Genomic DNA, 24,991 nt, shown 5'->3' on the forward strand with positions numbered 1-24,991 from the left:
AATATGCTGAGGCCACAAACTCTTACAAGTTATAATGCTTCATCGGAATTTAGTTTAGAAAGAAAGAAAAAAAACCAGTATAGCAGTTATCATCACTTTTTCAGACACGTGGTTTTTTTCTCAGGAATAAAAGACAAAGGCGTCCCAGTCCCCCTCCCCGTCCCACTCCCCGTCCTTGTGAATGTTTATAGCGTGCTGCTGGATGTCCTCGTATGGACAGGAGGGAGGGGAGGGGGGGGGGACCCATTTTTCACGATAGCATCACAGCTGGTTTATTTTTGGTTTTAATTCATGTTCAATGCAGAATGGAAACACATGTCTCCACCATAAAATCAAAGTCCAGACCGTTTCACGAGCAGCTCACCAGCACCCCCTGTCTGCAGGTCCACTCCATGTCAAGACAGGAACAGTCTAAATGTTTTAAGCTGTTAGACATTATTTATTTACAACGCTGAGCGAGACAGGAGGAACATCAGCCAGTCTTCTTCTTTTTTCATCTTAATTATCATTATTATTATTGAAATTATAATTCTGTCACTGTACAATATAGAGGGGTGCCAATACATTGTACAGAGCAACAGACAAGCCACAGTCCTCTCTTCTGTAGGCATGTGCTCATGTGTGTGTGTGTGTTTTTCCTCAAGGTTGCCGCCATCAGCCGCAAAGGGGATGACTGAGCGCGTCCACAACATCAACCTACACAACTTCAGCAGCTCGGTACTGGAGACCCTGAACGAGCAGCGCAACCGCGGGCACTTCTGCGACGTGACAGTGCGCATCCACGGCAGCATGCTGCGCGCCCACCGCTGCGTGCTCGCCGCTGCCAGCCCCTTCTTCCAGGACAAGCTGCTGCTGGGCTACAGCGACATCGAGGTGCCCGCGGTGGTCTCGGTGCAGTCAGTGCAGAAGCTCATCGACTTCATGTACAGCGGCGCGCTGCGCGTGGCCCACTCGGAGGCACTGCAGATCCTCACGGCCGCCAGCATCCTGCAGATCAAGACCGTCATCGATGAGTGCACGCGCATCGTCTCGCACGCCTCTGCCCAGGAGACGCCACGCGGCACGCCCGACTCGGGAACCTCGGGCCCCGGGAGCGATGCAGAGCAAGGCATTGAACGCGCCTACTCATCCATCTACCCCAGACTGGAGCTGCAGAACGGCACGCGGAGCGAACGCCAGCACTACACCAGCGTTTCCATCCCCGGCACCTTCGACCCGCTGCAGCAGAAGGAGGGCGTGCAGGACCCGTCGCTATGGGTGAGCCAACTGCATGAGCGCCAGCAGCAGTCGGAGCGCTTCCTGGGCTCGTCTGAGACCACACACTGCCGCAAGCAGCCACGCCCGGTCCGCCTGCACACGGCCGAGCACGACATGCGCATCAAACAGGAGAGGATGACCGAAGAGGCGTACGGCTGCTATGGATTAGACATAGAGGACGCCAACGGAGAGCCCAAAGGAGAGAGCTTCGATTCAGGCGTCAGCTCCTCCGTTGGCACCGAGAACGACCCGTCGGAGCAGCACTTCATGCCCGGGTTCGGGCGCGAGGGCGAGGCTGAGGTCGGCACGCCGGTGCACATTGATGTCACCGATTCGTCCCCGGAGCAGAGCCAGGAGATGGGCGAAGACAACAACAGCGGGGACGGAAGAGACATCTCAATGGACCAGCCGCCGCTGTCCAACCCTGTCGTGCAGAGCTCCATGGCTGGCGGCCAGCTTTACATCCGCCCCTGCGACACGATCGCGGCAAACCTGCGCATGCCGCTGACGCTAACCAGCAGCACCAACTCGTACCTGCCCACGCTGTTCGCCCCGCAGCCCTCAGCCAACGAGAACAAGCCGTTCCTGTTCAGCCTGCCGCAGACCGTCAGCTCCCAGCAGCCCCAGTTCGTGGCCGTGCCTCCCCACAGCATGGCACCTTTCCCCAGCGGCCTGAGCGGAGTGCCAACCGCCGGCACGCAGCAGCAGCAGCAGCAGCAGCCCGCTGCCACCGGGGTGGTGCAGCAGGGCGAGAAGAAACCGTACGCCTGCACCCTGTGCTGCAAAACCTTCACTGCCAAACAGAACTACGTCAAACACATGTTTGTGCACACCGGTAAGCCCCGCCTACTTCCTCTCTATTAAATGCATGCATTTCGTTGCTGTTCTAACACACAGAGTTGATTATAACACCTGTTAAAGACTCAGCAACACCGTGATCTCACTTCCTGCTCATATCCTCCGTTTAATCCTCCACATTAAACGTGTTGAAATCTCTTGGAGTGGCGTGTACAGAGAGAGCTGGACAGACTGAAGGACTAAAGCGCCGCCGCATCGCTCTCTTTAGGTTGAGATGAAGCGAGGGGTGAGGGATAAATCCCACCGCACCGCTATCAGCATGGCATTATGGGTAACAGGAAACCGTAAACCAGAGTGATGAAAGAAGATTAAACTAAAAACGTCAAATCAGAATTTCATTAGACGCTGACGAAGATCTCGTGTGAATTATAGACATTAAAATGCGACTTGTTATTAAGGGTAGGTGTTTTTTGTTTTTTCTGTAAAGACAAATGACCAGAATGTGAGCTGGAACAGAAGAGATGTTAGAGACGAGGTAATGAAAGATGGAATATGCTTCGAGAAGTATAAACTGATGAGAGTGTTTGTTCTTTTGGATGTGTTGCTTGTTGAGAATGCTATTGAGGACAATTCAGGTAGTGAAACACACACACACACACACACATGGTGTCACTCGTCGGTGATAAGATGCTACATTACAGACGAGGCGATCCGCTCAGCGTGTGTGTTTTGGATCTCAGGAGACACAAGTGTTTCTGTGGGACAGGTCTGTCCTCACCCTCCAAATTAGTCTTTGAGCAAACTCATTACACAAAAACAGAACGCAATTAAAAAATGCTAAAACGCAGCCGTCTCTCTTTCCCCCCTCGCTCAGGCGCAGGCACATCGAGGTGACAGCGCTTTGCGCTGGAAACGTGTACGCTGGGCTTCATTAGAGCCGCACACACTCCGTACAGATGGTAATCACTGACAGATCTGGGAGGCTTTTCCTGCAACGTGAAGGCTGTCACGGCGTTCCTTGTTTGCATAAGGAAAGGAATTCTGGGCAAATTCGGAAGGCGGGGGGGAGGGGGGGAGAAGATGCCAAGAATGGAAAATTTATCATTAAAATTGAAATGATTTAAATTTGGCAATTGAATGTAGAATTTTATCCTGGAACAGCTCGTTCCTCACGGCGCTACACAAGCCTGCTGGAATTTAAACAATACACACGTCTGACTCACTCTGACTCTTAAAAGTTTAGCACATTAACTCCTCCTCCTTTCGTAGGATGCCATTACTTTTGTCCTGATCGAACAGCTCGTCTCATTTACCTGAATCAGTTTTGGAATCGCTTTCGAAAATGTTCATTAAAATTGGTGTGTATTTGAAATAAACAGTTCAGCGATTTAAACTCGACAGTGTCACATGCAATCAGTCGAGGTTCGTTTTCATGAGTCTCCTTATACGTAACGTCGGCCAGGCGACGCGTGTTTTTCCCCCGACTCCTCCGAACGAATAAATTTGTTCGTATCCAGCGTGATAAACGAGACTCAGTGATGCAAACTCAGGAAAGCGATATCTGTTCTGAAGCGCTGACGCTGGAGACTCCTTCGATAAACAATAAATGTTAAATCAGCGGCTCTTCATCGTATCAGTGATCACAGATGTCTTTTAATCCATTTACAAGCTGCTCTGAATGAGCCGTTACTATAGCAACAAGGATCAAACTGAAACCAAACACTTCACCTTTGATATCAGTTTTGCAGTTCATTTTCATTGATCTTAATGCGTTCAAGTAACCATGGCGACGGTACTAATAGCAGTATATTGATATTTCAGAAACTAATGTTTGACGAAGCAAAAAGTCCAAATATCCATCTCATTATCTGTAGCCGCTTTATCCTTCTACAGGGTCGCAGGCGAGCTGGAGCCTATCCCAGCTGACTACGGGCGAAAGGCGGGGTACACCCTGGACAAGTCGCCAGGTCATCACAGGGCTGCACATAGACACAGACAACCATTCACACTCACATTCACACCTACGCTCAATTTAGAGTCACCAGTTAACCTAACCTGCATGTCTTTGGACTGTGGGGGAAACCGGAGCACCCGGAGGAAACCCACGCGGACACGGGGAGAACATGCAAACTCCACACAGAAAGGCCCTCGCCGGCCACGGGGCTCGAACCCAGGACCTTCTTGCTGTGAGGCGACAGCGCTAACCACTACACCGCCGTGCCGCCCAAGTCCAAATATATATTTCTTTAAAAAAGCTTGAGACATTTCAGGACAGTTTGTTTGTCATGATGATGTTTGTTTGTTTATTTGACGTCTAGTGAAGTAGCGGAGACGACAGGCTGAACGATACACTTTTATCATGCGGATTAGCCGCTAACTTTTTGCTAAGGGTCATCAGCCATGTTATGATCGCTACGAGAGCTGATTAGCAAAATAAGTCATGTGATATTGCTGAGAGCGAAAATGCACGTTGTGCAGTGTGTGTGTGTGCGCGTGTGCACTAACTACATAATATACCCTATGATATGTTAACAAGTTAGCTGTCATCATGAACACTCTGTAACAGTCCCTGAACGCTGTGCGTGTTTAGCACTCAAACGCCACGCTCTGCATTAGCAGCAACAGATCATCAAAATGTTTCTGTAATATCAGAATTTTCCTGTTTTTCTCTGATTGTGAGGACATTTAGACAGTGCCAAGGGGAACAACACACACACACACACACACACCATCAGATAGCGAATGGTCCGTGGCAGCGCGAGCCGCAGAAGCTCACCGATGTCTGTGGAGTCACACTGGGTCAGCTCCTTTACACCACCACACTCATAATTAAACTCTATTTAGAGACAAAAACACAAGAATTAACACTTATCAGCGCTCCATTATCCATAATTAATAGTCATTAAGGCGACGGCGGATCTCACACACCTTCTCATCGCAGCAGATAAATATGATTAACAGATACGACTGAGTTTGTGCCAGAGAACTTCAAAAACCTCACTGAAGCCTGCCAAGAAAACTTCATACACGATTAGGAAAATCCAGAAAAGAAGAGCGCCATTATTTATGTCTAATACGCTCCGAACCTAAACGTTCCGGAGGGAGAAGATTCCCAGAGATCTACAGTGTTCTTTTAGAGAATTTAATCTGAAATTACGCCACTCACTCCGTACGAACCGGTTTCATCGCAGATCGTTTGCAGGAGCTTCGACAAGAAACGTGGTGTTAGTTGGAAAAAACATTCGTATCCGACGCTTCACGTCCGACTTTGTGTTCACTTCCGTATAAGGAGACTCTCTCGGATGAGGAGACCCTCGAGCGATCGGATTCAGATCGCGTCACCGCCGTCGACGAGTTACTGCGAATTTATATACGCTGGCGAGTTTTTTAATTCACACCAGATTAATGAACATTTAGTTAATGCGAAGCTCATTCAGTTGAAGAAAGAAATCCATAAGATGTACCAGTTCAATCAAAAGTAATGGCGCCCTGTTCCACGGTAGCCAACATGCTGCAGTGGCCGAGCTGCGTTACTGGAAGGCGCTTTCAGACCAAACAGTCCTCGGAACTCAGGAGAGGAACCACCTCCTGTGGATCTCCTGCGAGAACTCTCCTACACTCTCCTCCAGGGCTTTTTTTTTCCCATCTGCCTTCACACCACCAATAGGAACGAAGTGATAAAAGCAAGCTTAGGGTTGCTATAGTGATATCACTAGTTGGTCGTTTGTTTTCATGATTGTGCGTCTTGTTCACTAATGTTCTCATGTCGCTGTGAAAACTGCAAACTGTCAACATTAGGATTTAAACTTCTCCACTTTCGTGTGTCGCGTGTTTCTCTAGAAACGGGTCGGACCACTAAGCTGTAGAACGACGGAGACCTGGAGGTTCTACATGCTGACAGTAAATTCTTTATTTTACATTATAAAGAGCGAAATTGTTTAAATTATATTTTTGAACATGTTCGTGTGGAGTATTATTTTAAGCTCTTATTAATGTGTTTCTCAACTTCGGAGATGTGAGCTTTTAATGTGAGCTTGTTACGAGATGAACGCTTTTTTTTTTTTAAGATATTTTTTGGGCTTTTTTTCAGCTTTATTATTGGATAGGACAGTGTAGAGACAGGAAATGAGCGGGAGAGAGAGACGGGGAGGGATCGGGAAATGACCCCGGGTCGGAACCGAACCCGGGTCCCCGGACCCATGGTACGGCGCCCCATCCACCTAAGCCACGACGCCCCCAGATAAACGCTTTTAAAACGCTTTCAGGAAAACCAGCGGGAGTGAAAAGCAGCATTAGTGCACGCCACTCCTTCACCACAGTTTCTTCTGGTGTTCAGATCACTGTGAGCGCCACCTTTTAGGAGGTTTGTTTGAATGTAATGATTTACACTGTTTCTCACATGAGTACAAAGAAAGTCAGAAATTTTTGTAAACCTGGCGTGAATTTTTAGTTCAGCTCGGCAGAAACATTTCCACAACTTTACTAAACGCTTGGAGACAATCTACAGAGGAGAAGTGATCCTCTTCCAAACTCTGCTGAACGTTAATCATTTGAACACCCGAGTACAGGTTCGTCCCTGGACCTCGCAGTTTGTTCTGTGGTCATGTGACATGATTTTAATGCTGGTTTGTAAAAATGAAGCGTTAGGATTTCAGTGTCAGAGCGAGGACGTGTCCTGATCAGCTCTCCAGCGTTTTCTGTCTTACTGCGCTAAAGTGAAAGTGACTCTCCCCCGTGGCCGGCTCTGGAATGTTATTTTGGTCTTATATAACACTTCATCGGACTTTGACCTCGGGCTCGTGAGCGGAATCCGAGCGGCTGTAAGGAAGCACGGAGCTTTTCCATTTGCTGGAACGTCACTCAGATCCATGAAAACCTGAAAACTGGATTTAGCTCTGGTGTGAGAGACTGAGGGTGTCGTTTACTGAGTGTCCTCTGATTGGTCAGCACTTAGGGTCACTTTTGGACGCTGCGTATTATTAAAAAATCTGTACAAATATAATCTAATTGAATTGAAAATCATGGCTAATAAAAAAAAACAGCAACATCACAGCAGAAGGTAAAGATTCATTTGTGCATGCAGTTTCTTTGTGCTTCCTGATTTGGCCACGCCCACCAGCACTAACATTAACAAGGTACTTTTTAAATTTAAGCTCTACAGTAAACAGTGTGTTAATAATGAAAGAAAGTCAAGTTTTTTCCTGGATGTGTTCCACCTCTGTACAGATCGTCACGAAATCAAGTTTTAAAGGATGTTCTCGGAACTGTGAGGTCAATTCCTGTGCTCATAAATATTCATTAGTAAAAGGGGAAAGAATGTAGCAAATCTACAAACATGGACGTCTCAGATGTCGTCATGAAATTTCAGATGAAGGTGTCAGTGGAATTCGATGTAAACCACAGATTTTTTTTCTTTCTCTCCCCGTGCAGGTGAGAAGCCGCACCAGTGCAGCATCTGCTGGCGCTCGTTCTCCCTGAAGGATTACCTGATCAAGCACATGGTGACCCATACGGGCGTGCGCGCCTACCAGTGCAGCATCTGCAACAAGCGCTTCACGCAGAAGAGCTCACTCAACGTGCACATGCGCCTGCACCGCGGCGAGAAGTCCTACGAGTGCTACATCTGCAAGAAGAAGTTCTCCCACAAAACCCTGCTGGAGAGGCACATGGCGCTGCACAGCACCACGCCCGGGGTCACCGGGGTCGTCACTGGGGTCACCGGGGTCGTCTCCGGGGTCGTCACCGGGGTCTCCGGCGCCAACCCGGCAGGCCCCGCCTCCATCCCGGTGCAGATGGCCGTCCCTGAACCCGGCCCCGGAGTCGTGGCTCTGGCCATGCCTGTGGGAGGAGGCGGAGCTGGGGGAGGAGTCAGTGGAACCGGAGTGGGCGTGGCCTCAGAGGCGAGCTGCCAGGAAGCGACGACCTACATGTGCTCCGTGTGCCCGGTCAAGTTCGACCAAATCGAGCACTTCAACGACCACATGCGCAAACACGTCTCCGACGGATAAGTACGGAAAAAAATATATTGAGAAAAAGTTTTAAAAAAAAAACTTTTTAAACAACAACAACAACAAAAATAAGAATGAAAAGAAAAATAATGGCACTAGATTTTTTGTTTGTTCGTTTGTTTGTTTGTTTGTTTTCCCTAAAATTGGGGGCATGAAGAGTAATGAGTATAGACACTGGCACATTGAGTTGAGTTTTCCCAGAAAACAAAAAGGTTTTTTTTTTTTTTTGGCATTTTATGTCGTTATTCTTAAATAATTAAAAACCATAGATGGTGGCCTTAAGGCTGTGTAGTTGGAGAATGATCCACTGGCTGGATCCAAACTACTGGCCTCTAAATGTATGATTTCCTTACTGATTTATGTGTTGAACACTACCGAAAGGCCTGCGAAAGATACACCACACACACACACACGTATACACACACACACACGTATACACACCACACACGCACGCACACACATATACACACACAGACTACTTATACACTTACGTACCGTAGAGTGAGTCGTATCGTGTGTGTGTGTGTGTGTGTGTGTGTGGCCGTGTGTGTGTATGTGTATGTGTGTAAAACCGTGAAATTTTTAACCGTTTTCCCATGTAGACCGTACTGGATGCCAATGGCGTCCTGATTACTGTGGTAAACCTTTAAAAAAAAACAAAAACAACAACAACAGCAGCAGCAGCAGTATCTGGCTCGGATTGGTTGAAGAGTGAGGACGGTCACATGTTTGCCTTTTTTACGTCAGATCAGAAATCGACACTGGGTTTTATTTATTAATTAAACAGATTAAACGATGTGCTGTGGAAGTCGAGCCGAGCCATCGTGAGGAAAAGAACATTAAACACCCTTTATGATGATTTTTTTATTAATGTATCTGTATCCTCCCCCCTCCCCCGTCCTCGTTCCCACGTCCCCTGTGGTTCCCTTTAGAGTCGAGTTTACAGAACGAGGGTCCGGGGTTGATTTTGTTTGTCAGTATTTGAGCTTTGAGAATCCATTTTGCGAACACTGCCACTGTAAAGACTGTTATTTGACCTTTTCCTAAACAAGAAAAAAAAACAAAATGGATTAAAAGACAGAAAGAAAGAAGCCCAGGAACAACAGAGGGTTCTCTTTTTTTTTTTTAATTCAGTGTCATCTTTCTCATCGCTCCATGATTGAAAAATAAATAAAAAACAACTCCGGCACGCAAACGCAGACGCCAGCAGGCCGGGTGTTAGCGGCTGCGCCACACACTCCCGCGTTCAGACTGTTACACCCCGACGCAGCGTGCTGAAGCTTTTCTCACGATTCTCACTACTCCACAAGCTGCTGACGCCGAGCCAGTTAGCGACCCGGACACAAAAATAACCCAGAGTCCCAAAATAAGGAAGAAAAATTAAAAAAAGGAAAAGGAGTTTCAAAGGGAAAAAAAGGAAAAGAAAAGATGAAGCTGCTTCCTGTTCGTGACGTCCACCGTGACTCAGCTGTTTGGCCGGGTGGGGCAACTGAAGTGCACTACTCCTGATCCCTAAGCCCCATCTAGTGGCTCAAACAGCCTGGCATGAGATTCCTTTTTTTTCTTTTTTTTTGTGGCTAACAGGAAGCAAAAAGAGAAGGAGAGAAGGAGGACTGGCCAAAAAAAACCCACACCCCATTCACAATCTAGTGCACTTACTTACTCTATTGGGAGACATTTTATAAAACATTTTTGACTCATGAAATCCCACACCGCACTGCAGCAGAATAGTGCACACCCACCACACGTCATGCTTCGTGGGGAACTAAAATAATAATCAACCTGATCCTTTTTTCTTTTCATTTCTTCGTTCGTTCGTTTGTTTGTTTGTTTGTTTGTTTGTTTGTTTCTAGGATCCTTTCCTGACTGAAGTGCACTACTTCTGATCCCTAAGCCCTATCTAGTGGCTCAAACGGACCTCAGCTCACGAGACCGAAAGAAAGAAAGAGAGAATGGTGTGTTCCAAACCACACCTTCTCTCCTATCTAGTGCACTATTTTAGGTTTTTCTTCAAAAAAAGTAAAGTAAATAAGACAGAGCCCAGATTATCAACACAATAAAAAAACGAACTCCTGACTTGAAGTGCACTACTTTTGATCCCTAAGCCCTGCGTAGAGAGAGTGAGGCGTCCGAAACTGCACCTTATCTCCTGCCTCAGGCGCTATTTTAAGAGTCGTGGAAAATTTTGTTCTCGTAAATTCCAAAAATAGTGTCAGTGTCGGTGTCAGTGTCAGTCCTGGCCTGGACTGATTACCCATAATGCACCACACTGGAAAGACTGGGAGAAAAAACATTTTAAAAACAAAGTCCAGATTATCGAATTACAATGAAGTGCACTACTCTTCATCCCTAACCCCAGATACATCTGTATCTATCTAGTGGGCCAAAGGAGAGTTGGGAAAACAGCAAGAGAAAGAACGGGACGTGTCCCAATCCATCTCCCTATCACACCCTTGTACCCTATTTTTAGAAGCTGTAAATTCCCACAATGCACTGCAACAGGTTAGTGTCAAGCCCAAGCTAGTATTGAGTACCCATAATGCACTTGGGTACATTTGTAAAGACTGAAGAAAAAAAACTAAATAAAAAATGAAATAAATCTGGTGGTTACCAAGACAGAACAATCAATCAGACAATCAAGTGCACTACTCGTGATCCCTAACCCTTATGTAGTGGAAAAAAGAGAAGAGAGGTGAGATGTGATGTAATATGATACGATACGAGACATGTCCCAAACCACTCTCATAGTGCACTATTTGAGAATCTAATGGCCAAAAAAACAAGAGAAAAGGAGAAAACGAGACGTCCAAAATCTCACCCTGTTCACTACGTAGTGTTCTGTGTTTCACAACGCCTTGCAGCAGGTTGCCAGTTTGAGTCACTAGATCAGTGCCCCGTAGGAATTGAGATGAGATTTATTTTTTGTCTGTTTAAACACAGCCCTGTGTGTGTGTGTGTGTGTGTGTGTGTGTGTGTGTGTGTGTGTGTGTGTGAGAGACGATGAGACGGAGGCCGTCATTTCCACGTCTCTCCCTGGCTTCAGTCCGACACTCGCTCTCTTCACGTCCACACGCCGTGTCTTTTCCGTCGTGACAAAAAAAAGCAATCGTAATAATAAATTTCATTTTCCAAAAAAAAAAAGATAAAGAATGATAATGTGTTTGTTGATTGAAAAACAAAGCAACAACAACAACAACAAGAGAGTGTTACTTTGCACACTTTTAAACGCCTGTGCTTCGTATGAAAATTGTTTAAACGGATTTTTTCCTGCTTGGTCGGTTTTAAAGGAATTTTTTCTTTCTTTGTTCTTTGTGTTTGAGAAAAAGGACTGCACCGATTTTTTCTCACGTCTACGTTTTGCACTGCAGAAACCGATAAGTGCACTACTGTTACCACAGAGGTTCTAGTTTTTCGAGAGAAAAAAAAGCGTTTTTTTATTGAAATGAGTTGAGAGTTTTGTGTTCGAGTAGCTTTTGTTTCTTTCTCTTTTCATTTCTTTTCTTTTTTTTACGAGTTGATGATGATGATGATGATGATGATTAAGTGTTTCCGCTTTTGTTATTCGTGTTCGCTAGTGTTCACTTGTGCTTGTTTTGGTGGTTGTGTGTTTTGGGTTTTTTTCCTTCCTATTTAAATCCGAACCATGAGAGAGAGAGTGTGTGTGTGTGTGTGTGTGTGTGTGTGTGTGTGTGTGTGTGTGTGTGTGTGTGTGGTGTTATTTTTAAATCTCTCTGCATCGCCCACCAGCAGTTGCGTGCACACACACACACACACAGTGAAGTGTTCATACCAAACAACATCCGAAAAAAAAAAATGCACGTGTGTGTGTGTGTACATAAATTGTGTTGTAGAGTTCAGTTTCTATAAAAAGGCAGTTGTGTTGTTGGTTGTGCAGCTTTTTCGTATGTTGTGTAGTGTGTGTGTGTGTGTGTGTGTGTGTGTGTGTGTGTGTGTGTGTGTGTGTGTGAGAGAGAGAGTGAGATGCCTGAACTGCAGGGCTTCCTTTGCAATATGCAGTGCAGGTACTGTGTGTGTGTGTGTGTGTGTGTGTGTGTGTGTGTGTGTGTGTGTGTGTGTGTGTGTGTGTTGTATCTGCCAGCACATTTTCACAACTTCACAAGAACAATCACAGCAAATGAAATAAATAACACACACCCCCAGAGTGTGGCGTCAGGCCTTCGTCCACTCCAACACACACACACAGACGCACACGTGCGCGCTTTGTTATCAGACAGGAAGTTGTGTCTGGCCGTGAGAGAGGCGCTCAGGCATGTGCCGATGTTTTCTTCTAATATCATCATCATCCAGTATTAATAGGTTTGAATTCACAGCGGTGTGTGTGTGTGTGTGTGTGTGTGTGTGTAAACTTCAGGAAGATTGGCCTGATGTCACTTCCTGTTGCACTGAGATTACATCAGATCAGAGCTCAGTGTGCTATAATTAAACACCATGGCGGTAGAGACGACGCCCCCCGCCTTCACCAGTCTATTCAGCTTGTTAACTCCGCCCCCTTTTCAGACCGTCCATGTTAAAGAACTGATCAGATCCGCTAATGTTTATACGCTCAACGATTTCTGAACAGGAGACTACGCTTCCTCGGATAAGCTGTAAAATCCGATTCACCGTGAAGGAAAAGACGATAGATGTGAAACCCGGATTAGACAGCGCTTCTGTTAACTCCGCCCTCATTTTACATGGACTTCGCAAATCTGTAGTTCCATAAGCCAATAGAAATCAAGGAGGCGGGGCTATCGTATCATGTCTGGTCAGTAAACATAACGGACGAGTTGTTGGTGATGTTAATATCATCACACAAACATTTTTGCTATAAAATGTCATTTTTTTTTGTTGGTGTTTCAGTCTGAAGCTGCAAAAACAATTCTGACAGGAAACTGAGTGATTTGTTGTTGCGTCACTGTTCTCTATCGATCACATGACTTGACGCTGGACTTAGAATTGATTTGATATGAAAAAGAAAGAAGCCTGCCTGGAGATCACGGCTGTGATTGAGTTTAAAGATGAGAAACTACAGACAATCAGCTGCTTCCTTACGAAGAGTAAACTCACGTTAAGCCAAATATTCAGCAAAGGTTTGACATGAAGCTAAAATAAAGCAAAAATTAAGTTAACTTAAAAAAAAAGCATTAAACTGAGATTAAGCTCAAATTAAGCAAAGCTTTAGAAAAAAATTAAGGCAATATTAAACGAAAAATTAAAGCTAAAATTAAGGAAAGTTTTTTTTTAATGTTTTCCCAAATTTTACTTATTAGATTTATTTTCCCACAGTAATTTTTTGCCGATGTTTAAATTCCGTTTTACATTTCCTAAACACATTAATATATTTTTTTGCCTGTAAATACGTAAATGTTTATAAAACACTGAGAGTTTGTCAAGTGATTTAAGCAGTAAATGTTCTTGTGAACACGGCGAACCTGGTGTTGATCACGACAAGAAAACAAAGCAAAAGGTCTTACGTTAAAAATAATAAATAATAATGATGTAGTTTATAGAAATCACAACTCAAATCCGTTATGATGTCACAGAGATCTGGTCCTCACCTGAGCTGAATTTCACATGTCACATGACAGCCTGCGTGATGACGCGGCGGGCGTGGCACAGCTGATCATCGGCACGTGTCTGAGTCAGTCTGAATCCTCTCGCCTCGTCCGAGTCTCCGTCCGAGTTTCAGCGCTGAGCTCTCCTGGGGAGACGGGGACGGGGGCGTGGCTATGAGCCACTCAGAACACCTTTAACTCTCTGTCAGCGAATCAGGAGCTGAACGAATCAGGAGCGTGATTCAGTCCGAGCTTCATGAGTCACTCCGTGATTCATTTCAAGCCTGAGTCTTACGAGCAGAGCATGCACTCGTTTATCGCTCCGTCAAGGATTATTAATCGAGCTACACTCCGGCGAAGATGTAAATAAATAAATAAATAAATACACAATCAAACACATCACGTCGATGATCAACGCTTTTTGTCAGCCATCTTGTCTGTGCCCTTAAAACCAGCCTTAATGACGTTTAACACAACCAAAATGCACTACGGAGCATAAAGGTGCTTTCGCAAACACAACATCTGTTATTTACACACACACACACACACACACTTTCAGATCTCCGTGCTTTTCTCAGTACACTTCTATATAACCGTGCCGTTTAGTTTTTATCTCTAATCACCGTCTCGTTTTATCGCCGTTTGCTTCGAGGTTACGATTCAGCGTGACTCTTTACCTTCATGTATTTCAATAAAAATAACTAAAAAAAAGAAAAATATATATATATATTTTCACCTGGTGTATGGTTTTTTTTTTCAGATTCTACACACATCTATACAAATCCACATCCTTCTTAGACCTTCTCATAGAACGACATTTGCTTTGTGCTACGACGATGACGCTAATGTAGCTAACACATAACGGAAACGCTTCTCACGCATACACAGCTCCATATTTACATTTTAGGCCACGCCCACTACAGCAAGTGCACGTCTGCAAGAAATCGTAAAACAAAGGATAAACTGGAGGAGGTGTGTGTGGGTTCTATTTTCTGTTAACGATGTTAGCGTCATGGCAAAATAACATCACACTGCGTCCATCGTAAAGATGACTTTTTTTTCTTTAACACTTTTATCATAAAATATTTTCAGCATGTAATACAGGTTTTTTCGGTGTCATTTTTTCACATTTATTCATGTAGATTTGTTGCTTGATTTTGTTTCTGTAGGACGCTGCAGGCGTGTTAGTGATCTCATACACACACACACACACACACACACACACACACACACACACACACACACACACACACACACAAACTTCAGTGTATAGTTAAAGGATCTTTTAGTTTCAGCTTCAGTTGATTTTTGAGGATTTTATCATTTATTTATTTTTCAATCTGATAATACAGTACGTGTGTGTGTGTGTGTGTGTGTGTGTGTGTGTGTGTGTGTGTGTGTGTGTGTTTTGTCAGGTTTTTGTCTTTACGTTTTTACATTTCTCCTAGCTGGTAGTTTGTTTTCTTTCGGGCACAGAAATGATATGTAACTTCACACCGCTTTATCTGCTGGTACAAAATATTATCTCTGATTTGTTTCTTATTATTATTGTTTTGTTTTTGTTTTTTGTTTTTTTACATCAATACAAGCTGGTATGTTTCATTTTTCAGATACAAAATCCGAAAATCCGACAACGTTATTCAAAACCACCGACAAGATGCAAGTGGTTCAGCAGTTTTACTTCAACACGCTGATGAGTTTAACCCTTTCAGACCCACTTCATAAATATTCATGAGTTTATATCACATTGAAATCACAGCTCCGTGGGTTTATTACTCATTCTCTCAATCTACTCATCACCGTTCTCTCAATCTACCATCACCGTTTCACACGGAAAAAGCTCAACTCTGATTGGGCTACACCTAATCCCCGCCCTCAACACCCCCCCCCCCCCCCCCCCACACACACACACACACCCCCCACACACACACACACACACAGCCAATCAGGGTCTGAAGAGGTTAAACGAGGCTACAATTATCAACACTCAGAACTGAACACACACACACAGTGCTGTACATACAATACAATAAGCAACTTTTTTGTTTGTTTGAAAAAAAGATGTTTAATAACAAAGTGCCTCTTTGTATAGCTCCAAGCATGAAAATCTAAAACTCACTGTCACCCATAACACCATGTGCTATAATAATAATAATAATAATAATAATAAGTGTACAGTATTCACTCACTAGCGAACGTAATCACTGCCTAAAACGAATCCCAAGTGAAGTTTAAAGTATTGACTACCAGCAATAATTAAATACAGATTTTGAAAAATCATTTTTAACAGAATAATTCCCCGTGGTTTGCCTTGTACAATGTGAGCACCGTCAGTAAGGGTGTGGTGTCCTTTAACCCTGAAATCACCAAAATAACGCCACTTTTGTATTCAATCTTTCTGTCCAAAGTGCCCCAGTGGACTGTTTATAATCTCACACACACACACACAAAACGATCGTTATTTATTTATCTATCGGATGAGCCTTTTTTCACACACAGTTTTTTCTTCTTTACAACGTCAGCACTTACAGTTTAACCTTTAGTTGGGCTCTGTAGAGGAAGTGTGTGTCGTGTTGTTGCGTGTGTGTGTCGTGTGTTGTGAGGAATATCGTGAGTAGAGAAGTGCCGATATTAATTGCGATGTTTTAACGTGTGGAATATTACTGTAGTGGAAATTAGAGGAAACGTTTATTACAGAATCCTGTGTGTGTGTGTATTCATTCGTATAACTCCAAACAGAAACAGAGGAGATCAAATCCCTGGATTGGGATTTGATTGTTTTGTTTTTTTTATGTAAAATCTCGTACAGTCAGTATTTATCACGTCATCATTCTGAGCTGACGAAAGACGGCGTGTTTTTCTGAGACGAACGACTGCATCAGCGTGCAGCGCTGCTTAATCACCTACAAAGAGAAAAGTACGTACGTATGTGTTAACATAGTACGGTTTTTTTCTTCACGTTTTCTCCCTGAGTTTTAGTCTCGGCCGATTCCCGCCCACCAGCCAGCCCTCGATAGCTACAAACCGAAGAGGTGAAGGCAAACACGTGCTTCCTGCGAGATACGTGAAATCAGCCATCTTTGCAAATTGCTGCCTCACAGGACAGCGATAATCAGAAGAAGGTGCTGTCGGCCCTCTTCTGCATACATGAGCTCACAGACGCACACGATTGTCTAACGGCGCTGTGATTGACATGGATGGCTGTGGCGTCGTCGCAAACTTGACCAAACAAACACATATACGCTGGTAGACAAAAATACCTTTAAAACACAATGAAAGAAACGTCGATAACTGTCTGATTGTACGCATGAAACCATGACATCGTAACACACCCACTTGGAAGATGCAGTTACGGAGATTCACATCTCTGTGTCAGAGAGCAGTTAGAGAGTGCGTTCGCTAATTAATCGTCACGATGTTACTAAACTTTCCGTAGGTCCGTGGGCGTAAAGATGGGACGGAGTTTAGCAACGTGAACGTCGTGGCACCATCGAGGCATCATCACGTCACGCTTTGTGTTTTTAACTTACAGCCGATTTATTCACATCCACTTTCACTTTCCAACATCTGCAGGAAAGGACACGAATCCAAAGAGGAAACACACACACTCACTCGTTATGTATAACCACAAATCTTTATTCTACACTTTATACAGTATACAGAGAGATTGATGGACTTACAGAGGAACAGATATTTATGAAAATACAGACGCAGATTATTCTTCATTTATCAGAGCAGATAATAGTGCAGTAGGAGCTCGCATATGAAATTAACTCTCTCTCACACACACACACACACACACACACACACACCGCTAATCCACTCACTGATACACACACACACACACCGCTAATCCACTCACTGATACACACACACACACACACACACACACTGTCTCCTGCATGCTGATGTGAGCGTTTCTTCTTTTCCCAGTTGAATAAGAGGATTTGGATTTTTCCGGAACAGGCACGTGGAAGTCGAGGAAAGGGGAAAAAAACACATCCCTGTTGAAAACATTTTTAAAAATTAATAAATAAAAATGATTCTCTTTGGATTAATACACAGAACCGTAAAGAGGAAAACTGACCTTCTATTTGTTTATGATATTTTTACACGTCTGCTTTATATTATTCCTCCTTTACTCTTTTTTAGCAGAAGGCTGGTCACATGACCGACCCGAATTCTTTTGGGAATTATTTCCAGAGCAGTTTCAGGAAACGTAATGAAGCGTGAGGCGGAAATCATTTTACAAACTAATAAATGTTTAACCAGACCTTGCCCCCCTCCCCTGAACGTTTTTTTATTCATCATTTTTTTATTTTTTTTAGACCAGGGAGGTTTTTTAATTAAAAAAATCTAATTTCTAAAAATTAAAGAAATAAAAAATAATGATTCTGTGGATCCTCTCTGTACACGTTTAGCTCATAAACATAATGCATAATAGTTTTTATTATTATTATTATTATTATTATTAATAAAAATAATAATAATAATTTTTCTTTAGAACTGTATATCTTTTTTATTTTTTGGACTTTTTTCTACTTTTTAAAATTAAAATTATGATTTTATTTTATTATATTTTATTTTTACCATTTGCTCATTTGGGCACCTCATCCCCCGAATAACTGAATATAATTTCTTTTTAATTTAATATTTTTTAAAGACATTATTTATGTATTTTTATTTTATTTCCCCACACTGTATGTCTACCTGCATCTAATGAACTGTAATAATAATAATAATGGGTGGCACGGTGGTATAGTGGTTAGCGCTGTCGCCTCACAGCAAGAAGGTCCGGGTTCGAGCCCCGGGGCCGGCGAGGGCCTTTCTGTGCGGAGTTTGCATGTTCTCCCCGTGTCCGCGTGGGTTTCCTCCGGGTGCTCCGGTTTCCCCCACAGTCCAAAGACATGCAGGTTAGGTTAACTGGTGACTCTAAATTGAGCGTAGGTGTGAATGTGAGTGTGAATGGTTGTCTGTGTCTATGTGTCAGCCCTGTGATGACCTGGCGACTTGTCCAGGGTGAACCCCGCCTTTCGCCCGTAGTCAGCTGGGATAGGATCCAGCTCGCCTGCGACCCTGTAGAACAGGATAAAGCGGCTACAGATAATGAGATGAGAATTTTTATATTTTGGATATTTTTTGGAACTGTAGATCCTTTTGAATAGAAAATTTCTCAAAGTTTTCTCTCAGACTCGTTTCTGTGATCAGATCATCAAACTGTTCTTTACGTTTTAGAAAATCTTTAAAACAGCGTCTGAGAAACGTGCCGTGATCTCAAACATTTCCACGTGCCTGTTTCCGTTCACGTGAATCAACCCAAGTCTCGATATTGAACTGGTAAAGATTTAGAAGAAGTTCAGCTTCAGGGGGAAGATTGTACTCAAGTGGCTGTGTGTGTGTGTGTGTGTGTGTGTGTGTGTGTGTGTGTGTGTGTGTGTGAAGCTGACAGATGGCTGTCCTTGAGCTCGTGTGTGTGTGGAGGTGAAGCTTTTCTCTCCCGCCCCTCAGCCTCTCAGACACGTTCCTCCTCCCACAGTCCCACTTCCTTTAGCGTTTGTACCTGATGCTTTTCATTTATTAACAAACAATACGTTTCCTGTTTAACCGCTGCCATCTGCTAACCACCACTCCGTCATTAGCAACAAAAAAAAAAAGCAAATCAAATCTCGGAACACTTTGCGTCGACGCAGTATAGAAAAGTTCTCTTCCTTAAGGAAGTTTTTTTCTTCCTTCATTTTTTTTTGTATAATTTGACGTTTTTTTTTATCTCGTGCTAATGTTCAGCTTGTAAAATACATCAGTCTGATTCTCCTGACGGTTATTACTGAGCTTCGGGGCGGAGCAATATGACAAGAACATCGGCTCATGTGTTATGAAATGATATCATGATATTCAAATGTGTACCATGACGTAATTTATCACAATATCAATATTGTATCGTCCTCTCACTCAGCACGACTCGACATGTGCCGCTAGTCAGCAACACGATATTCAAAACATGTGCAGTATTGTTAGCGTGGATTCGAGATGTGCGAATATTTACCATCAGTCTGCTCTATAATTTGTGTACAAACAACAAAAACACTGAGAACAGGCTGTTCTTTTACACTGTGCTTTAAAAGTAAGGCTACGCCCCTTTTGCTTTGTCACGTTAACTCTTTATTTTTACAAAAATGACTCAGTAAATAAATTACAAGTCGATAAACACAATCTGATCTATTTCGCTGAAAATTTCCACTCTTTGTTATTTAAAGAAGCCGAAAACCTGTGAAGAGAATCGCAATCGCAGTGACCTTTTAAAGAAAAGGGGCGGAGCTTGTTTCTGAGGTAGAAGTTTCGAATGGAAAAAACATTAAATTAATTCAGACCCACTGCTCTGACACATCATAACTGATCTGATTATTTGAAACAGAAGTTACATACTGCAGCTTTAATCGAATTGAATGGTTCAGAGTGATTGAGACAGTGAACGAGCCCACACCGAGTTCACGCTAAAACGCCGTCAGGTGCGTGTGCACGTGTTCGCTGTAATGGTTCACTGAAGTTTTATCATCATCATTGTTCCTGCAGTTTCAGGACGTCAGCCGTCAGAACCGATTGTGACCGAATCTTTGTATCAGCGTTCCCTTTTTTCTTTTTTTTCATAAAAACTCGGCCTTGAGAAAATAAAAGGCTTGTTAATGAGAGAAAAAAAACACATGGTCTAAATATCAATCATCGCTCACATTCCCCCGAATAAATCACAAACATTCCTCACGTCTCTCGTCTATTCATCCCCTGAAGAAAAGGTTTGGCCTGTTTTTTTGTTTCGCTTTTTTTACGTTCTGGACTTTTAATCATCACACAAAAGTAAGAAATAAAATCAATCAAGCCTTGAAGGAAGCATTCCACCTATTCTTGGAAAAAAAAATGCTGCATTCAGAAGAACAAACGTTTATTTTTGTAGAGTTGAATGCGGCCCTGTGATGACCTGGCAACTTGTCCAGGGTGAACCCCGCCTTTCGCCCGTAGTCAGCTGGGATAGGCTGGAACAGGATAAAGCGGCTACAGATAATGAGATGAGATGAGATGAGTTGAATGCGATGGTGCCGCCTCGCCTCGCCTCGCCTCGCCTCGCGTTCTGCCCAGCGCTGCGTCTCTTCACTTTTATCAGATGCTTAAAAGATGATTCAAAAATACGAGTCGATGATCGTTTTGGAGAAATCGACTCTGACTGCTGGCACTCGAACAAATACTGCCCGGTCATTTAGCGCAAAAGTCTTTCACACAAGCTCCAAGAACATTTAATGTTTATTATAAATACCTGATGATGGTGTTTAAAGATGTTTGACGGGTTTTGGATTCTTGTCAGGTTCTCGTGGCTGATCAGTCTGACCTGAGGACTCACCAGCACGGCTTCACTTTCTGTCTTTATTCATCAAATACCGACAGAAACAGGGATATCAGATGGACTTTTAATCATTTTGAGAAAGTTTTCAGGATTAGATTTCGCTCTTATTCAACAAAACACACATTGTCAAGCAGCAAAAAACACAATCCCTGAGTGAATTATTTTGGGAAGCGTGTGACTGAGTGATGCTCAGTGGAGTTTGTGACCTGGTCAGCAGTGACGGTGACGCTATCTCTGAAGGTGCTCACAGTTCAACGTTTCTTACGACTTAACTACAAATAAATATCCAAACACACCAAAGAATCAGATTTTCAGTTCATGTTTCAGGAAAAACGCTTCAACAACTGATCCGGAACACGCAGAGCTGCAGAGAGTGAAAGTGTAATATTTGACGGTAATTCGGACTTCTCGTCCCGAAACAACCAGAATATTGAGAAGAGGATTTTATTTCCATTACTGCGACTGTTCACACTGAAATCAGATTTGTGCGAAAGGACGTTTGTGCTAACTGACCGGATCCCGTCTCCTCGCGCTGATTTTGTGGAGCACGCAGGAGATCAGGACTCGATCAGTAATGAGGCCGTGTGTCGAGAATCACTGACGATACGGTTTCTGATTCCTGCGTCGTGTGTTAAAGTGAAATTCCGCCCTGAACGGGTTTCCATCGCAGTTTATCACAAAATAGACCAAAAAAATCAATAAAACACAACAGTGAATGTTCTGAGTTTAATGTAATTAAAGCTGGTTTCCTTCTCTCACAGTATCTCTTACAGAGCTCTCTCTCCCGTCTGTCTGTCTCTCACTCTGTCTGTCTCTCTCTTTCTCCATCTCTGTATCTCTCTCTTTCTCTCTCCGTCTCTGTCTCTCACTCTCTCTCATCTGTCTCTCTCTCTCTGTCTCTCATCTGTCTCTCTCATCTGTCTCTCACTCTGTCTGTCTGTCTCTTTCTCCATCTCTGTCTCTCTTTCTTTCTCTCTCTCTCCATCTCTGTCTCTCACTCTCTGTCTCTCTCTCTTTCTCTCTGTCTGTCTGTCTCTCTCTCTCTCTCTCCCTTTTCAGGAAGGCAGTGTTTCCATTCACTCTTCATGTCATGTGACTTAAATGTGAAAACTGTTTCCATTTCAGTTTTGCAGATTATCACTTTAGTGACTCGTCTGCCCCGCGCACGAGCTCAACAACATTTTTAGGATATTTGAGAGTTTTTCCGAAATTAATTTGTTTCCATAACTCATTTTTTACTTTGCAGTTTCACTTTGCCCATTCAGCAGGTTAAACGCTCGTGTTAAATATTCGTGACGTGTTTCAAGACATCGTTCAACAAATTAACAAAAATTTTGAACTGAATGTTTCCTCACAGCGACGTCACTCCCAGAATTCTAAGGCCCAATCCCAATTCTAATTTCTACCCCTTCCCCTCCCCCTTCCCCTTGGCCCTTCCCCTTGAAACTGAGCTACAAGGGATAGGGCTTGAAATTCAACCCTTACGTATTGGGATAGCCCTTCAACGATCGCATACGTCATCGCGTACCTCCGTCAGCGTTTACGTTAGCAAAACGCGACCAAATGCGTCATTGGCTGCGACCAGCCGCTACAGTCAGAGCCAGAGGCAGAACCAGAAATCTCTGCTGGCAGGGTGTGATTTGTTAACTAACACCACTGAATGGGATATCTTTGGCGCTTCGTGCACCACATCCGACAGAATGAGGTGTCAGAACACTCATGTAAACAATAAAAGCGAGAATAACAGAACAAAACATATGCAGTCAAGCAACCGAAAACAATACTCACTCCCAAAGCTTTTTAGCAGCAGCTTGGATTTCAGAAATCGCTGCTCATTCTCAGCTCGAAAGCGAATCAAGCGGCGTGTTTCCTCTGGATAACAACTTAAAACACGTAAATAATGGAGAAAATACATTTATGACAATCTTTCGCCGCGGGAACCGCCATCTTTCTGAAATCCGCATGAAATCTCGCTGAAATCCGCATGGCATTGTGGGAAATCACTCAAACCCCTTCGTTCGGAGTCAGCTCCAGGAAAATCTCCGTTTGGAGGGGTACAGAAGCCCTACCCCTTCCCCTACCCCTCCGCGTTAACTGGGATTGGGATACCCCTACCCCTTCACGTGAACGCGCAAAATGGAGGGGAAGGGCCAAGGGGTTGGTCCAAGGGGTGAAATGGGATACGGCCTTAATTACATTCTTAATGTGTTTAATTTAATATTTTTAGCCAAATGAAAATAAACGTGAATGAAAAGAACGTTTCTGTGATCTGGAGTACGAGATCGTGTATCAGATGTATCAGACGACGAGTGCGACGGCGTTGATGACGGATTTAGTGTGAACTCTTTGGAAGCTCGTCTGATGAGGACGTGAGAGAGCTGGACAGAATAAAGCACTAAAACCCCGCCGCAGCGCTCGCTGGAGATCAGTGTTGCCAGATACTGCTGACGTTTTCCAGCCCAAAATATGTTCAAAACCCGCCAAAATGCACTTGAAACCGCCCAACTTGGGCGGGAAACCACCCAATCTGGCAACACTGCTGGAGATAGAGATGATGAGGCTGCACCACTATCAGCACAGCATTGTGGGTAATGAAGGAAACCCGTTAAGCCAGGTGATGAAATTCTAAAGATGATCACGTGTCTGTGTTCAGGGCGGAGTTTAACTTTAAAAAAGACAGAACTTCACGGCGTCCCGTCTGTCTGATAAAGCGATGATGAAAAGCGCAAGAGATCGTTCTGATGCGTGAGAGCTGAGTATCGATTGGCACACGCCCGGCTTTTACTGTAGCAGATTTTTCTGATCGTTTGTGAAACACACATTGATCCGTGATGATCGATCACCTTCAGACGCTCTGACTCTCACTCGTGTGAGTGCACTGTGTGACTTTTATTACGTCCCTTTACAGTTTTTTTTAACGTGCGCTGTATTTACACTGCCTAAAGCTTCCGAGCTGATCGAGCTTCGTGTTTATTCTTCGTTTATTTTATTCAGTTTTAATTTCAGTAACCAGAACACGCAAACAGTGTAAGAGGCGTAATTATTATTATTATTATTATAATTATTATTATTGTTGTTGTTCCTGTAAACACCAAAGAGCATCAGCGTGTCCACACAGACGTCTTCACGTGATTTGTCGTGAAATTTTTCTTTTTGGCCGAACTTTAAACACAAAACGTGTGTCAAAACTTTGCATATTTACTGAGACCAAAAATACAACCTGATTATTTATTAATTTTGTAAAAAATGTAAAAATAAAAATCAGATGACAAGAAAAAATCCGACTCGACTGTGCAGCCAATCTGTGCAGTGATTTAGGGGGAAAAAATGTCCGAACTCATTAGTCGACATTCATTCGTTTATCAGCCAACTGTGTTTTCTCCAAAAAAAAATTTTAATAAAACGATAAAATAAAATGCACTGGATTAGAGAAATTAATTAGTCGTGCTCTTATTTTTTCTGAATATTTTTGTAAAAGCTGTTTTTTTGATAAATTAAAAAGGACCAAGCTGTTATTTGTTTGTTTGTTTGCACATTATTATTATTATTATTATTATTATTTTCTCACAAATGCGCTTGCACGAATCTTCCCACCGGTTACGTAATTTACACTCGAGTGCCTGTTCGATGCATGTTTTCGTGTTTTCCAGCACCTGCGTGAGTTCACTCAGTCTTACACACACACACACACACACACACACACACACACACGGCGACACGGACACAAAAACAATGTAAAAAAAACAACAGCGGTATCCGTGCATGTCGTCACGGCAACCTAAAGGACCAAACGTTCCCTGATTCTGTTTTTCTTTCTGTTTGGGATTTTTTTTCTTTCTTGTGACGTAAAATCATGAATATTATTCAGTCGTGTAAATACGTGGGTGGAAAAACATCGATATCAGAGTAGAATGTAAAGCCCGTGGTCATTAGATAAAGGCAATATTATGGTGAAGCATGAGCTCATTTAGAGTTAATTTAGC

At 43.5% G+C, this 24,991-nt stretch overlaps 1 protein-coding gene across 6 annotated transcripts in view; it reads left to right on the forward strand.

The window, feature by feature from the left end:
* zbtb20 (zinc finger and BTB domain containing 20) overlaps positions 1-18,499 on the forward strand; it is a 329,339-nt gene extending 310,840 nt beyond the window's left edge. For all 6 annotated transcript variants that reach the window (XM_060912969.1, XM_060912967.1, XM_060912968.1 and 3 more), the window contains 2 exons: positions 645-2,092; positions 7,486-18,499. In XM_060912969.1, the coding sequence (XP_060768952.1) occupies positions 670-2,092; positions 7,486-8,063 (2,001 nt within the window). In that variant the 5' untranslated portion in view covers positions 645-669 and the 3' untranslated portion in view covers positions 8,064-18,499. The remainder of the gene's footprint in view (positions 1-644; positions 2,093-7,485) is intronic.
* The last annotated feature ends 6,492 nt before the right edge of the window (positions 18,500-24,991 follow it).

Source organism: Neoarius graeffei, chromosome 28 (genome assembly GCF_027579695.1).
Source record: "Neoarius graeffei isolate fNeoGra1 chromosome 28, fNeoGra1.pri, whole genome shotgun sequence".
In the NCBI taxonomy this organism is placed as follows: Eukaryota; Metazoa; Chordata; class Actinopteri; order Siluriformes; family Ariidae; genus Neoarius; species Neoarius graeffei.